The following is a 17,941-nucleotide window of genomic DNA, read 5'->3' as shown; positions in this document are numbered from 1 at the left end:
CCATGAACTTAAAACTAATTTAAAAAATAAAGTTTATAAACTTAAAAAATATGCTATTAAAAAAACACAAGTCTATTAATACATACTTTTCTAATTAGGAACGAGTAGTGTTTAAATGCTTAAAAACATTAGGTAGTTTATTTCCTTTAAGATTATTAGAGGATTTTTGCGACCAGATTTCTTGCCTTATTCATTAAAATTACTTAACCAGTTTGAGAGGTGAGCCCCAGCAGCACAGAGTGTTGTTTACCATTTTCAAGGTGTGGAAGAGAACCCAGGCTAACTTTTCTCAGAGTTCTGCCTTACGTAGATTTTGTTTTCACTGAACACTTCTAATTTTCTGTGTCTTCTGATTTCACTAAAATTGAAGTTCCCCCAGGCTCCACTTGGCCACTTCCAGGTATCCACTGAGAAGGGCATCTATTTTGTGAATTGCCTGAGGTCATATAAAATCCTATAGTCTTCCCTTAGCAAACCCATAGGTTCCTGAGACACTCCCCTTCATGTCCAACTACCACATTCTAAGTGAATGAAAGTCATAATGTTATTAAACCAAGGCACTATTGGGGTGATAAACATGCTGCCTAAAAAATAGGGGATACATTCCAAATTCAGAGGACTTTTATTAATTAATTTCAGATTAGTTGCTCTTGCTATTATAGAAGATAATTTGGTCACAGACTCCCCTTCCTTAGAAAAAATTGAAGACATGACTTTATATTTGTTTTAGATTTAATTTATATTTGTCTTAAAATATAAAAATTTGGTGGGGGAGATAGGGTTTTGTAAGTAGTGCATAGCCCAATATTATATATACATATTACATATTTATCTTTCAGAGAATAATATATATGCCTCCTTGATATCCAGAAAGATATTTCAAAAAAATAGTGGGCACTGTGAATTAGATATATCTACTTTTTGTGTCTATGAAGAATTGTTCTTTTTAGACAGATTGGTATCATGTGGAAATACTCATTGTGTTATGAACTGCACATAAAACAGTGATGAAATTCCAATTTCACTTATAAAATTAATACTGCCATCTACTCAGAATACTAATCGTTTTAATGAAGACACAGCATCTTGCAAACAAATAATTAGTTTTGTGCATGAAAAGATAAATAGAATCCCAATTAACAAATTGCTGATTTTTCGTAGAGCTCTCGGGTTTCAACCATGACAAGTAGCAGTTTTTATGTGTAGTTTGAAGAATTAATTTGGTTTTCTTGTGGTTGCCCAGAGTAATTGTAACTCCAAAGGATGTAAACATACAGTGTGTGTTTATTTCAAATTAATGGAGTTGTAAGTTTGGGATGATGTTCTTTAATTCTTGTTTTGAATACCATACCCAAAGCACCTGGAATAGTGCTTTCAGACCTATAACAGTTTGGTGATTTCATTGCATTGAACAAACTATTTAGGCCGTTTAAAGTATTTGATTTAACTGAGCTACTTTATTACTTGAGGGAGTCATTTCATAGTTGATATCATCTCTCATCTCACAGTTTCTCATGAAGATGACCCAAATTTCAAACTAAGCACATTTCATACACCAGGGTTTCTCTGCAGCAACCCTGTTCACATCAGGGCTGGATAATTCTTTTTAAGGGGGCTCTCCTATGCTATGTAGGGTGTACAGAAGTATCCTGTCTCTACCCACTAGATGCCAGTAGCACCCCTTTAGTCATAACCATCAAAGTGGGGGTGGAATCACCCCCAGCTGAGAACCACTTCCTTTTTTAAAAGATTTTATTTATTTATTTATTTATTCATGAGACACAGGCAGAGGGAGCCTGATTTGGGACTCGATCCCAGGACTCCAGGATCATGCCCTGAGCCGAAGGCAGGCGCCAAACCACTGAGCCACCCAGGCGCCTCTGAGAACCACTTCCATAGAAGACGTGGGTTGCATTGTATATCTATCATGATATCTTTTTTTAAGGATTTTATTTATTTATTTATTCATGAGAGACACAAAGAGAGTCAGAGGCATAGGCAGAGGGCACAGGCTCCTGGGGGGAGCCCGATGTGGGACCCCGGGATCATGCCCTAATGGCAGATGCTCAACCACTGAGCCACCCAGGCGCCCCTATCATGATATTATTAAATAGAATAAGCAAAGCTTAGGGCCAAGCAATTGAAAAACAATAACAAAACAGAACTGTAATCCAAAAAGATCCAAGGAAGTGCTAATGACTGTCTAAATAATGGAATTGCTTCAACTCTATGGTTGATGTGGTTGGCATTACAGAATCCCTTTGTTGAATCAGTTTCACAACTTAACGTTGTACTGAAAATAGTCTTCAGTGACTGCTAATGGATGAAACAGAAAGAAGAGTTACGGGGAAAATAGCAGATATTTGAGCCTCATAAGCTTTCCTAAAAATACATATCCACAAGCCCTTTCCTTTTCAACAATCAGACAGTGTAAAAATGCACTGTTTTAGAACGTACAGCCTACGGTCTGCATAAAGGTAGGAATGCACATGTGTTGAGAAACTGCATTAGCTTTTGGAACCACTAATACAAATGTGTTATTACAAATGCAGTTTCATTGCTTCAAAGTGGGCTGCAGTGGGGGGTCTGAAACTCTAGGATTTTATATAGCAGATGCAGGATATTTTCCTGTCCTGTGTCCAAAGAGCTTTGTTGCCTGTATTATACGCACTGGGCACATAGGCACGACTATACAACTTGCCAAGGAAGGTCCTGTTAGCTCTGAAGAAAGGGCAACATTGTTCTGCTTTTAAAATAAGAATCCCTCGAGGATAATTTGATCTTGCTCTAATGTTTGGTTTCCATTCTATTCTGACTTCAATACGTGTTTAAATTATTTGTTTCAAGTTGAATATCTTAAGCAACATTGAGGGATTTCTTAGTGACAAGACTCATTAGATATATTTAAAATATGTACATTTTGCTCAGAACTATTCAGAAGGCGTTTCAAACAGAAAAATCCTGAAACCATTTAATCTAACATTAATATTAATTTACTTAATGGCTATAAAAATGTATTATTCCAGAATTTTTCATAGCAAATAGGAAGTGTGCGAAAGGTATTTATAATGTAGAGTTTCTTACAGAAAGTGAAATAATAGGTTACAGAGCAGTAGAGATTACATAATTTCTTTGATGTGAGCATTATACATTGATTTTTGAAACAGCCTAAGTATCTAGCGGAGTTATGCAATTGGTGAACCAGAACAGAAATTGTTATATAGCTCCAGAAAATACAATGAGTGATCATTATCTTATGGATAATTTAATGCTTAGAGCTAATAAGCAATGAAAAATCAAATGCTCTAGGAGACCTATATCATTCTGTATCTTACTACTATATCTTTAAGTATAACATTGCATTTTTTTATGCCAAAACTGTCTGAAATCTTCATTGTGTGACAATAAATTCACCTGAAGCAAGCTAAGTGAATGTGATATATTGTAGTTCACTAGGACTGGGTGATAGTTTCTCTGTAAATTAAGGGAAGCATTCAGGTGTGCTTTGCACTTTCAGACAACTTCTCCTGCAATTTTATGTGGCGGTTTTTATTGCTCCTCTATACGATCTCAAATAATGTAAATGAAAGCCAGTTAAAGAACATTTCCGGAGAAAAACATTTTGCACACACACAGTAAATAAATATGCACATATGTAAAGAACATGTGCGTGTACACATGTTTATGTGCACATAGATACACACATGATGCTCTATAAAGTTTTCATTTATTTGGTGCTTACTCTACCATTTTCTTTTGTCCACTCATTGCTTTTCTCTTATCTAATATTTAAGGTAGGACTGTGTACAAGTATAGCGATTAAAAAATCATGTCTACATATCACTTTCTCTATTAGAGACCTCTTCACAGGCGAATTCAGGGCATATTGAGCCTGATTTTGCACTACTTTCTGCCTATCGATCTTTCCAACAAATGACGGAAACGGTCCAATAAACTTACCATAAGGCGGATGTACCATAGTTTCCAGAATGTAGCACAGTGTTTATATGTTTAGTGCTCTGTAACTACAAATGCTTTGGTATATCTTGTTTAAATCTGAAATAATTGCATGAAGAACATATAATTCTTACTCTCATTCCCAAGATCAGTCTGCTAAGAAGTGTCCAAATCGGGACTCCTATCAGGATCTTCTTATTTCCACCCCACTCCATGATGGAATCTCCCCCAAATTCTTTCCTATTCCGCTGTGCCTACCAGGGAAAAAGAGGCCCCGAATTACTCACGAACCACATGGGGAAAGGGAAGAATGACTTGCATTCTGTGTGCCAATCCAGTCGGTTTTTCATTAGCATGCTGGTATAGATTTGGAGATGATTCAGAGAGCAAAATGTTCACCAGCAGCTTGACGTCAGTGTGAAAAAATAAACTAGCTTGATCTGGAGCTGCATGGGCACAATCTGCTTACTGGAACTGGTCTTGCCTACTTGGTACCATGAAGATGTTAGCTATTATCTAAGATCTCATAAAACGAACTTCTTTTCAAATTATTCAAACTCGAGCAAGTGAAGACAATCTGGTCCCTGGAGGACAGGAAGGAAGGGAAAGCTAGAGTGTGATCTGGTTTGCAGAAGATTGCAATGCCTCCGGGGAGCAGTTATTTTCATGGGTAGAAATTGATTTGGAAGTGAAAACACATGGAATAAATACTACTGTGGAATCATAGAATGGCGAACTATCTGGAACGATGTTAGTCCTCGCGATATTGCACTGAATTTATTTGATCGTTCATCAATGTCTTTTTGGAAATACCATGTGCTTGGCATATGCTCAGTGCTGGGGATAGAAAAATAAATAGGAAGGTCCTTGCCCTCAAAGAGCTCATAGTCCAATGTCGGAGAGGAGTCAAGAAACAGTGGCAGTACAATGACATGGAGGCTACAGGAAAGCACCAGATGCCATGGAGAACTAGAACTTAGGCTGGTGCAGAGAAGGGACCCTACATCATCAGCGATTTTAAGGAGGCCTTACCTTCTGCTGGCAAGATACTCCTTGGCTGGGAGAGTCCAAGCTTATGACTTTTGTTCAGTCATAATTGTTCAATCTCTCCTTTCACACTCAGAATTGTTCCAGGTTGGTTGCTCAACTCCCTGATCATTTCACTCCTGCCAGGAAAACAGGGAGTGAAATAACAGGAAGTGGGATGGGGAAAGGTATTCCAAGCAGAGGAGGGGAGGGAAAGAAGTAGCGGCAGGGGTTTCGGGCCATATGTAAATTAGAAGCAGTGATGAACTACAGAAGTCACATAAGATGCAGACAGGAATGAGGTCAACAATATTTGACACTTGGCATGGCACATGCCCTGGCCTTAACGCGGCCATAGTTGTTTTCATCATGCAGGGCCTGGAGTTTGAAACTAAGGAAGCTGAAATTTACCTGAAAGCTTGAGAGAGTAGTGAAGAGTTTTAGGCAGTGTTGGAGAAGGAAGACTAGCGTAATGCACTGACCTGGCGGAGGCCAGGCTATCATGCAGTAGAGAGAGAGGTAAGGGACTCACTTTGAGTATCTGTTAGACTTGAGCATTGTGCTGGGCGCTTCCAGATGTGGGTCTGGCCTTCATGACAGTCCCATGACGGGGCCACTGACGCTCATCCCGTGTTCACAGTCACTGAGTGGCAGAGAGGACTCCATCCTGGGTTATTTGACTCTGGTTTCTTTTTTCTTTCTTTTTTTTTTTTTTTAAATATATAAAGAACTCTTTTTTTTTTTAAAGATTTTATTTTTTATTTATTCATGATAGACATAGAGAGAGAGAGAGAGAGAGGCAGAGACACAAGCAGAGGGAGAAGCAGGCTCCATGCAGGGAGCCCGACACGGGACTTAATCCCGGGACTCCAGGATCGCGCTCTGGGCCAAAGGCAGGCGCTAAACCGCTGAGCCACCCAGGGATCCCCCTGACTCTGTGGTTTCTTTAACACACATTCTGCCTCTGCTCACTGCTCTAGTTCAGGTACTTGTAGGAAATACCCATTGTCAGTCAGTGGGTACTGTCACAAAACAATAAAGTCTGCTGGCCTGATAGTCATTGAGCTGGTTATGGTATTCATTAATCCTACATGTCTGTTGGGATACCTAAAACTTGCATGTTCATTAAGCCTTTTCTTTTGCAAGGGGTTTATTTCCCTTGAGCTGACTTCTCCTGTTAGATACTTTTCTGCCATCAGACAGACTAGAATTGAGGCTCTGCTCTATGTCCTCCAACTTACTCAATTCCTGAAGGCTCATTGTCTTTATTGATAAGGGACATGAATACTGCCTGCATCACGGGGTTATTGTAAGGATTAAATGAGTAAATACACGTGTGCACCTGACACACAAGAAGCAGAAAATTATTGTCAGCAGCTATCTCCAAGACAGGGGCCTGGCACCTAGTAGATGCAACATGACCATTTGTTGAATTAATGAATGAAAAACTATCACATTTTTTTCTGGGAGCATGTCAATACCATGGAATTTTAACGGACCAGTGAGATCAGGCTGGATGGTTTACCCCTGATAGTCCCATGTGGTGATAGTTTCTTCTCTCAATTTTTCAACAAAAGAGCATCATATGGTGCCATTCCAGAGAATACAACAAAGGAGACCAATCACTTCTCACTGTGCAGTATAAATAAGGCTTTGAGTAGAGGTCCACATGCTGTTTCCAGCAACAAGACTTCTAGTTTCAGCTCTGACATGTTTCTGGCAACATATAATGTTATTAAAAAAAAAAAAAAGGACATGGTTTAAAGGGGAGATAAAGTACTGGGGAGAATGCTACCAAAAAAAAAAAAAAATGTCAAATGAGAGTGCAGGGCGATCTAAGGGGAGTAGTTTGAACTACTATAAACATGAAGACAATAAGAGAAACTTTGGAACTGAAACTGTAAACACGTATAATGCATATGCCCTGCGAGGGGGACATCTGCATGAAGCCTTAAGCTAACGCAGGGGAAATTATGCCATAAGCTTCAGAAAAATGTGGATAAGTCAGTAGGGAAAGTCACATGAGATCACGGATTAAATATCAAAGGAGGTTATGCAAAAATAGCTATAACTAAATAGTATTTGAAGATGTTAAGGAAAATTTAAAAATTACACTCCTTTTGATATAACGAATGGATTGAGTGACTTCCCAATTTCCTTAAAATGGCAGATATACACCACATTAGAGCTTTGCTTCCCTTCACAGTGGACAGATTCATACTCAATAACCTGAAGGATTTAATCCCGTTTTTAAAAATGTCATTATGTATCTATTTGGAAAACAGAAACTCTCAGGAACTTGAAGAAAATAAATGCCAAATACGATCTCAAAAAAGACAAGTGGAGTGGATATGAACTGAACTTCTTGTATTCCTAATTGGTCAAGTCTGCCCTGAACCTACCAAACTATATTTCAACACCTGTCCTACCATTAGGAGATTTTAATTACCATAAATCTATTCCTGTAACATCATAGTTATATTTAGCCACAATGTTATTTTCTGAGTAATAATAATAAGGAAGTGAGAATCTCCATCTTAATAACTCTGTACCTTCCTATTTATATTTTTATTTGGTACTACCACTTTTAATTTCAAAATTATTCAATAATTGTTTGTCCTTGCATCTTTTTAAAAAGTTTACAGCCTATTCAGTTGTCCCCAAACCAGCCTATAAGTTCTCCGCTAATCTGTTTTATAAATCTGTCATACAAGTCTCATAACATTATCAATGCTCTGAACTTCCCTTAGTCTCTTACCTTCTTCTTGTTTTGAGGTTCCCCGAACAAAGCGTGCTCTTCCAGACCAGACAGGTGTAGAAAAATACTCTCACTTTTTTTCTGTGCCTGTCAGGTTGTGAAAAATGCTCACCGTGCTTGAGAAGGAATACCAGCAATAAAAGAGCCAGCCCCCCAAAAGTCATGACTTTCATACTTTTCATTCCACATCTATGCAGGATTAGGGATTGTGGTAAATGAGGTGAGAGCTGAGATCATGTGGAAATAGTGAGCTTAGGTGAGGATGGCCAGCAAGTTTGAATGTACTTCTCAAATTGTTCCCTTACTGCATGGAATCAGAGAAATTTGTCTAAAACATGACAAGTTAAAAGGAATGTTCTGAACCAATCACTTGAAACTACCCTCGTTTCAAGTATACGGTATAGTTTTACAGCTTTATGCTTTAGAGACTCAGAAATTACTTGGGAATTTATTTCAAAAACAATATTCCTACCTGGAATCAGAAATCATTGCTCCTGATTTTCTAATATCACTACGCCTTCTGGAGGGAAGCCTTTTGGCAAAAACCATGCATGTTTTCAATTGGTTAAACTGATTGCCATTAGACTCACCAGAATGGAGTTGGATTGATAGTTAAGCTTTTATCCCACACATTCCTTGCTGTCTTAAATAATGCATAATGGAAATGTATTGCCTGTGTTGGAAGTTTGGGGTTAATGAACGTTTCTAGAAACCTGCATTTTTTTTTCCTTTCAAATGGAGCAATGTTTTTGTGATACAGGAAAATCTTTGTTCTTCTATTTATTACTATTTCATAAGTTTGTTTCTGTCTTGGCACAGGAATTGAAAATAGAATTAATGACTCTTAAATAAAATATAATGGAAGTGGAACAAAGATGGGATCAGATTAGAGCAGCATGGCCCCTACAAGCACGGTCACTGAGCAGTGTACTACTGGGCCCTGTCCTAGTGTCCAGAAAGCTCATGCGTTAGTGCTGGGAGGGAATGTGCAGGGAAACTAGAGAGAGAGAGGAAGCAAGACAGGGAGGCAAGGAGACAGGGAGAGCACATATTTCCAAGTGTCATAGCTTTGCAACAAATCACTGCTGGTTGCCGGGCTTGAGGGGCTTCTCTAAAGGGGCCACAGGGGATGCTGCGGGTCAGTCCTTTCCACTGGATCCCATCTCTGCCACACTCTCAGGACGTGTTACTTGGCCCTTTTGCACAGACTTGGGGGAAAAGCAGAACTTACCGGGCTCCAGTGCAAGTGCAGAGCCTCTTGATGTAAGTTAGTGCCAGGCTTGGGGCACCTTCGTCTGTAGCTGTAGTGGCAGCAGAAGTGGTATGTTGGGGGGCTTTGTGACTATGGGTATAGTGTCAGCCAGTCCCGGAAGCAAAGTCCAGTGGCCAAGGCCTAAGGTCAGACAGGCTGAGAAGACCTGGGCTGGGGCCCATGTGATGGAATCCATCACAGCCAAGTGGCTTAACTTGTTTGTGCCTCAGTTTTGTCATCTGTAAAATGGGAGTGATAATAGTCACCATATTGCAAGGTAATCAGAACAATTAAAGGACTCAATACACCTAATGTGATTGGAAAGTGCCTGCAAAGGTCAAAAAATTGGCTTGAGCCGTGATGGCATCACACGGAGCCTATACCTAACAGAAGATACAGGTGTTCGTTTGAGTTGTAAGTTTATGCGGAGCATCGTCATTATTGAAAATTTCAGTTGTTGAAACTAACAAAGGCATCGCAATATTACAAGTCTCCCCACCAACCCCTGTCCCATCAAATCTATCTCTAGGACAAAAACGAGTTATAAAATCAGTTCCCCCAAAAAAAGAAAAAAAAAAAAACAAAAAAAAACAAGGCCAGATTCTAAGTTCCGGGCACGGTATTTTAGTTGTGGGTCTGGGCTTCTCTCTCCCCTCCAGGGCCCAGCCTGCTGCCCGGATCCCATTTCCAGCCCGCAGAGTGTTGACCGCTCAGGTTCAAGGGGCCACGTGCCGGCCCGGTCCCGTCCCAGCTCGGAGGGTGCCGGGCTGTGAGGCGCTTCCATTCAAAGCACCGGCCCAGTGACTGTTTCTTTCCACGGGGCGTTGATAGGCTGTGCTCTGCTCCCCTTTCCTTGCAGTGGGAGCCGCTGTCCGGGCCCTCGTGTCCAGTACCGGTCACCTTCAGCCTGGCCCCTCGCGAGGCCTGTTACTTTAGACTACCTCGCATCAACCCAGTGCGCCTTGAAGCTGGAAGATCAACACAGGTTCCCTCTCCTGAGTCTCCTGAACTTAACCCTTGAGAGTGGGAGGATAGGGAGCACGTGTTGGAGTTTGCCTGGCTCTATTTTTGTTGGCTACGTGGTTCCCATGCTTGGGAGCAGCAGAGAGCTGGGTGCTCCCGGACTCATGATCCCCCTTTGCATTGGCTCTCAAAATGCTTTGCTTCATTCAGTGAAACAACAAAAGGCTTTGGCTTCACTGCCCCAAACTTAGGTTATTTCTTCCATTATTAAAAAAAAAAAAAAAAAAAAAAAGGAGGGGGTGGGGAGGGATGACTTATAATCTTGTGTTGAGCCAAGCAACACAAAAATAGATATTTTATTTTGAGGCTATTACCCTCTCTTCTGATTTATTATAATGCATCTTCTCAGTAATGTCAAATTAACTCTCTGCCATAAACATTTCTACTTTTAGCTCTTTAAAAAAATTTCAAAGTATCAACTATTCCTTCAGAAAACACCCAGAAATGTAAGATTTTCCCTTTTCTAGGCCATACAATGTGGCACTGTTTCATGGATTCCATGAGGTTCTCCGCCACCCCTACCCAAGAGCAGTTTTCTCGGTTTCCTCTAATGGTTTCCCTAAAAAGATTCCATTTCCTGTACCAATGCCAGTGATTGATTTATAGTTCACATTCTACCTTTGATTTTTCTGGTTTTGGTGGTTTGGGTTGCCTAATATTGCCCATTTTTGCTCATCATTCACTGTGTTCAGACAGTGTTGGATGTCTGCTTTCAGTTTTTAAATAGAAGATATAATAACTACCTAGTTTGAAAAGCTCTTTGGGATTATGGGTTTGGTTAATATCCTCTAAAAACAATTTCAAAAAACTGTAGTAGAAGATTATAAATGACTTTTTATGTGATTGCATCCCCTGGTGCTTTGAAATAAAAACACAATAAAGAATATAAAAGCACTTGGTCAGAAAGGCTAATCCTGAGTTGATGCCATTTACATTTAGATTTAAATAAGCCAGCCTATTTATTCTTTCAAACTTTGCTTCAGGTTTTAAATTGAGAGTACATGGAAATTAAAAGTCCTAGTATGTTTGGATATGTTTTAAAAAGTTATAATGCCTGAATTCAGTTGACTTCTAAGAATAATAACTATGATAAACATAAGGGGTAGGGAAATGTAATTAGTTATTTTTAATAAAACAATTTTATTGCAACAGTTATTAATAATGCTCCTCTAATATGTGGTCCAGATAAAGCAGAGCAGGATCATTAATGTAATACTGCAAATACTGTGCCTTCAAGACTGTGGGGTATGCACATAAGCCATATACAAATACAAGTAGTCATAGAGGCTGTTCCCCCATTTTTGTGAGTGATGGAGTAGAAAGCAGAGGCATGTTCTAGTGGCCAAGTCTTCCGCTAAGAATTCAGACCTTGATTTTAGTCCCAGATGGACCATGTGACCAATAAAAACAGTCTGTTTCTCCAATCGTAGCATGAGAAGTTCAGATATGAAGCCTTTGGGGATCTTTCTAAGACCAGAGTTCTAGAGCTCTATGAACTATAATTCCAGTATAATTTCACATGTCCAAGTGGACATGTGCCCACTACACGTGGTGCACTCTAAGAACGGTGCATCTGCGCAAGGCCTGCTGGGAGATCCCTGGAACCAGCTCCTGGAAAGGGTATGGTTGAGTGGAGCTGTGAACAGTATACCGATGGCTTTCACCTGATGGGGTATGTGTGGAGAGGGGAGAGGGTCAGGGGTCTGGGATCCTGGGCTCATGTGTTGATCAAGCCACAAGGACTGACTACGCCTGTTGTGACATACAGCTGTATTTTTGTTTGGCATCTCAAAATTCTTCTGAAAGAGGCCTACATTCATTTATAGGCAGGTCTCTTGAATCTGGGCCCATCTCTCTGTTTTTTAATTATATAAAAATCTTAGGAAGAACTACATCTAGCATTTGAGTAATGGCGTTAGCTCTTTCTGTACATTTTTCAAAGGGCTTCTGCTCCAATTTTACTCCACTGTAAAACATTAAGCTGACCCCTTTCCAAAGCCTTCAAACCATTCTCTAAAAATTGAATCTTATTTATCTTCTCAAGTGATCACCTTCTCTAGGAAAATAATCTATTTAGTCAATAATGTATTATAGACATTTCCTGAGGACCAACCATGTGCTGGTCCTAAGCTATTGAGGTGCTAGAGATAACTAAGATGCACAGTGTATCCTCAGTAGCTCCCTCAGTGAAGATAGGTCCCGAATAAAAAAAAAACCCACTGGAACCAGGGGGCTCCTTGAGGGAGCCCAGAACTGGAGAGAGCCCTAAGAAAAGGGTTTAAGCCCTAAGGGTGTAAGAAAATACCAAGGGGCACAAGAAACATTTCAGCAAATAGAAGGGAAGAAAGGCATTCTGGACAAAGAGGTGTGAAGGTGTGTAGGAGGTACTGGGACTGAGTGAGTCCAGAGACTATCCTAGCAATATCAACACGGCTTCCATTCCTCTAGGAAGCAAGCATAGCATGGAACAGTTGTCATCCCCTCCTGAGTTTCTACATAGAAGGTCCTCCAGAAATAAGTTTCCAGAGCATTTTAGTTAGGGTTCACCACAGAAAAAGATCCATCAGGGTGTGTGATGAATTGTACAAAATTGTCTCATTTGATTGTGGGGGCTGAGAAATCCAAAACTATAGTTGAGAAGCTGGAAAGGAGAGCCAGTAGTATAGTTTCAGTCCAAAAGCTGGCCGGCTTAAGACCCAAGAAGAGCTGATGTTTCAAGTCTGGTGGCAGGAAAAGACTGTTGTTCCAATTCACTGGGTCAGGTAGGGGGAGTTCCCTCTTACTCTCAGGGGGAGTCAGCCTTTTTGTGCCATGTACACATGCACACAGTAGGCAGGGTGATCTTCTTTACTTATTTTACCAATTCTTACATTAATTTCATCCAAAAATAACCTCACAGACATACACAGAATAGAATTTGGCCAAATATCTTGGCACCCTGGGGCCCAGTCAGGTTGACATAAAACAAATCATCATCCTACCTCCTCTCAAAACTTTAAGGCTTAATTATAAATATATGGAGACATTCTGCCCACCTGATTACTAAATTGGCAGCTCACTATGAATCTTAGTCTTTTGAAAGTCTCACAATGCCACAGAGGTTCGGGACAGTATCTCAGGGTTGAGGTAGTGCCACCACTCTGCCTTGATCATTTATTGACACTGTTTTCAGAATTGATAGCCAACTCACCATTATCATTCAGAATCTATTTATATGTTCTGGTGGGTGAGTGCACGTGCTGGCAAGTCAGGCTGCCTGTCTTAAGAGCTCTGTGACCTTGAGCATCTAACTTCTCTGTGCCTTTGCATCTTCCTTTATAAAATGTATGTAATAATAGTACCTAACTCGTGGTTGTTGTGAAGATTGAATCAGTTAATACATGCCAGTTAGTACATGTAAAGCTACAGGCAGGTGATGGGGACATGGAATGTACTCCAAAAAACAAGTTATTCCCATAGTCACATACCTTTTATTGTAAAATGCTGTTTCAGCCTTGGCTCTCTGGTAGTTAAGCATTGGTTCTTTTTGAGCAGAGTCCTTATCAAGAGCAGTAACATTGAATATACTCAATTAGCATACACTTTGGATAGACTAAAACCAAAACTTCAAAGCCTTAGTTGGCTTGAGAACGACACCAGATTTAGAAAACGAGTTAGAGAAGATGAAATAGAAAGTAACACATTTATAGAATATGCATAGGCCGTGGAGTATTTGATCCACTTCACTACTTCTGTTCAGTTTAGTTTGCTATAGTCAGAGAAACTGTCCATATTTTAAATGATTCTTTGGCATCTTAACATTAGAAACATTTGCAAACAAACCAACAGGGGGTGGGGGTGGAGAAATGCTGAATGATGCTTTTTGTCAGGTTTTGAGCTGTTAGCAGTAGCAGGTGGATTGACTGGGGCTAGCCTATCTTTGGGTGGAAGGCGTTCACCTGACTGATGGAAAAGCAACTTTGGGTAAGTCACTTGGACTCAGGGCTCCTGAGCCAGATGACAAAGCAACCAAATGTCTAGCTAGTCTTTTCTAAGTGTGCTATTTATGACTTGTCCTAACAACCACATCATTCAATAAGTGATTTCATATCTGTTTAGATAAGTAAGTTTGTTCATATCAAGTGAAATACATTTGCAGGGTGATGTGTGTGGAAACCCTTTGGATCCTTGAACTTAACCTCGTGAGTGCTTCAGTGTCCTTAAGAGGGTCTTCCCGCGTCTGTGTGAATCTTCAGGGCACGCACCCGCTGTACGTTCCAGTTCAGAGACCTTGGGGGTATCCCAGGGTTTGTACAACCCTCTCATGTGAGCAGCCCATAGTTGGTGGAATGTGATGTCTGTAACACGGTTTTCTCTTTTTTGATGGTATATAGAATACGTCCGTATTGTTGTGTACTTGCACCTCCATCAATAACACTGTTCTGTCTTGAAAAGCAATTTTTCAGATTTTCGAATTCCCACATCTGAAATTAGTCTGGCAATGAAAGTATAGGGATGCTTTGCCCATTGATCAAATGACTAAAGATAGCCGGGGATTAAGTCTGAATGGAGTGATTACTGCTTTGAAACCCCAAATAATGAAAAGTATGTTGTTGTTATGTCCCTGTTGCTTGGACTGTCCGACGGTTCTGCACTTGTACCACCCCACGAATCTCCTCCTCCCTTCTTGTCCCTACCTTGTACATTTGTGTATGAATTTCTGTGCATCTGTAATACCAACATTCATTCTAGATCTTTGAGAAACTTTGGACAGGAGTGTTTAATCGTGGAGCTTGTAGATTCTTCCCGGTATTCATTGGCATTATCGTTCTTAGCCACAGTTGTAATGCCACATGCTCTTTTCAAGGATTATTATAAAGTTAAAACTGTTCATCATAAGGCTATTGCAATGAAGCCAGTTTTAGTCTCTTATAACAACTCTGCACTTCTTCACCTTTGAGAGCTAAACTCAGAATGCACTGAGCTGTGCCTTAGTGTATTTGTATAGCATACAGTGCCATTCATTTAATACTTCATTACAACTGAACTGCAGTATGTATACATGGTATGCAAAATGAGCCATTTTTGTTTTAAAACAGATTGCAGATGAAAGGAAACCATTCATTTCTTGCTTGCTTGCTGTAATTACTAGAGCACTAATTACTCCAAATCACTGACATCCAGGGTCAGGAAAGATGACAACAGAAACATCAGAGAAAAGATGTGGCTCACTTGCTATGACAGATTTTCTGTACTCCCAACCACAGTATTTTTTTTTTTTTTATGGCTACTGTTTTCCAGTTTGATGGTGAAAACAGCAACAACAAACATGCACACAGTCAAGATTGCTGAATGTTTACTATTATTTCATTCGCAGTTTGACGGTGAGAACATGTATATGAGCATGACAGAGCCGAGCCAGGACTATGTGCCAGCCAGCCAGGTGGGTTAATTAATCTTCTCTGCCTTGTTTCAAATTGTAATTAAACAAATTCAAAGAGTTGCATTGCAAATGAGTAGCACTATCAGTAACTGCCGCAATCAGGAATAATCATAATTTATAAACAAAGCATTTAAGCCTTGTTTCCAGTTAATGAGATAGAGCTGATAAAACACCGGAGTTGGCATTTGTTGAAAGATACTACCTTGTTTCCTCTCCAGAATGGCAAGCAGCTGTTTTGCCAGCATGATCTTTCCTAAACAGTTGTTTTACCTTTAGGAAATAAAGTCTTTACAGGTGCAGGTTATTTGTGCTTCTGACGATAGACGAGTTAATCATTATAAGCTACACATGTCACAAGTAGCTTTAATTATCGACTATTGGGGCAGTTTTCAATACAACGTTGCATTTATAACCGAAAGCACGTGGCCGGTGGGCGCTGTATGGCTGCTTGCAGGGTCTGCCGGGTGGGTAGCTTTGGAGCCCAAGTGCATGCTGTGATTGAGACTTTCAAGAGCATGTTTGTAGCCCTTTCACTGGGAATGGTTGACGAGGTATTTCATCATGAGAAGTGACAACAAAAATCCAATGAAAATGTAAATGGTTACATTTATAAAAGTAAATTCTGGGCTATTTATTTTTAGGTACTTAAGACCAGGCCCTTTAATCTGGTGAGGGCATTTAAAGCAAAATTATAACCGCCCCACGGTGCCAGCATAAGGTAATCTGTAAGGACACTGTGAGCAAAAATAAATAAATGGATAAGTACAAGCGAGGGAGAGTTCATAGGAGCATTTTGTAGATTTGAATTTTTTTTTTCTGGAATAGCCAAACCATGGCTGTTTGAAGTTTCATGTATCGGTAACTATGGCATAAACTCTAACATAGGAGTTTTTTAAAGCCTCCAGAGCTGCCCAAAGAGATTTGATAGCTGGGATGGGTGAGGGCATAGAGAACAAAAATAAAACTTCTATATATTTTTTTTTTCATGGTGGTTGTCAGTGAATTAATCTAATGTATATGTTAAGGGCGCACTTTGTGAAGCTTTGAAATTTCTCTAAGAACAAAATGTCTTGTGCTTAACTCAAAACAGAGGCAAGCCTGCCTCTCCATGAACTTTGCATTTCGAAGTCATTACGATCACTGCCTTCTCTGGCAGACATTCTGGAAGCTACACTATATTGTCCAGACGAGAAGGTCATCATTCAGTTCAAAGATCCGGACTCCATTTCCTTCCATTCAACTGAGTTGATCACTTTCAGAATACCTTTGGAAGGCTGAGCTTGGATTTACAATTCTCACTTCACTGAATTCATTCGGCTAAGTAGCCTCAGAGATCCATAGGTAGTTGTGAATAGGACTGTTTGATTAAAAAATGAAAAATGTTACTATTAATTTTCTTCTAACCATCAATCCCCAAACTGTACTGACAAGTTTAGTATTACTATTAGATTAAAGCAACCCAGTATCATCTCTTTGGTGCCTTTAGGGTTTTGAAGTGTAAGGGCTAATTGAATTTGTTTGAAACAGTAGAAACACAAACTCAATAAATGATTGCTGTTATAAAGCAGCTGCTCCCTTTCAGAGAATCATTATGTCCGTCTTAAAGACTTTTGGATAAAGGATTGGAAATTCAAAGCATATACATCATAACAACTTGGCTCCTTAGATTTTTAAATTCAAATACAATGGATACTATTAAGCCCTGACTAAAATCAAACAACTAACATTATTCCTTTTAATATTTCAATCAGGAGTTACTAAGAATATTTTAAATATCAGTGATAATTAATGAAAGAGTAAAGAGCCCCAAATACTTTTGGGGCTTTGTAAAGATAGGGCAGGTTTGTGTGCCAGAAGCAAACTATTTTTTAATAATGTAGCACATATGAAAATGTTTTTAGAATGTGCTACTTTAAAAATTAGACTAATGCAAGATAATACATACTCTGGGGGGAATAAACTTTGCAAATTACATAAGTTGAATGGCCTTAGCTAAATTTTACACTTAACATTCCTTTTGTTTACTGTAATATGGTGTGTTCAAAAATTCATTACCTGGTATTCTTTTAGGGAATTTTAATCAATTTACCCCTTTCGGCAACCATAAATAGGATTTTAGTCATCTTACAGGAAAAAAAAATAGTTTTATTCCTTTTCCTACATAACATCAAACATCTGCATAGTTTAGTAATCCAAGACAACTTGCCTCATAGCATCACTCAACAATTATAATTCCTGTTCAATTTTCAAATCAGTACATGCTTTGGGACTTACAGACTAAGTTGCTAAGTAGCAACATATGGTACAGTACTGTGCCTGTGATGTTGCTGCGAGCAAATAGCATAATTCTAAACTTGAAATGATTTTTATAGAAAGCCAATGCTGGAATGGTTCCAGAAATGGAAGTACACTGTAAAAATTAATGATATTCTTTTAGACGGTCCCAAAGGCCTCTTTGGCACTATCTACTGCATGCATTCTATACCTCTTAAGCTAGTGTATA

The 17,941-nt window shown here is 39.5% G+C and overlaps 1 protein-coding gene across 5 annotated transcripts in view; it reads left to right on the top strand.

The window, feature by feature from the left end:
- Positions 1-17,941, top strand: part of TOX (thymocyte selection associated high mobility group box) — a 299,059-nt gene that overhangs the window by 133,813 nt on the left and 147,305 nt on the right. For 3 of the 5 annotated variants that reach the window (XM_035708521.2, XM_025477801.3, XM_035708523.2), the window contains one exon: positions 15,373-15,438. The exons of 1 other annotated variant lie outside the window; for it this stretch is intronic. In XM_035708521.2, the coding sequence (XP_035564414.1) occupies positions 15,373-15,438 (66 nt within the window). Of the gene's footprint in view, positions 1-13,862; positions 13,980-15,372; positions 15,439-17,941 lie in introns of those variants that run through there. One more of the 5 variants, XM_035708522.2, reaches the window with a different exon arrangement.

The sequence above is a fragment of the Canis lupus genome, chromosome 29, assembly GCF_003254725.2.
Source record: "Canis lupus dingo isolate Sandy chromosome 29, ASM325472v2, whole genome shotgun sequence".
In the NCBI taxonomy this organism is placed as follows: Eukaryota; Metazoa; Chordata; class Mammalia; order Carnivora; family Canidae; genus Canis; species Canis lupus.
Note: the sequence above shows the minus strand (reverse complement) of the source record. Positions and strands in the feature narration are given on the sequence as shown.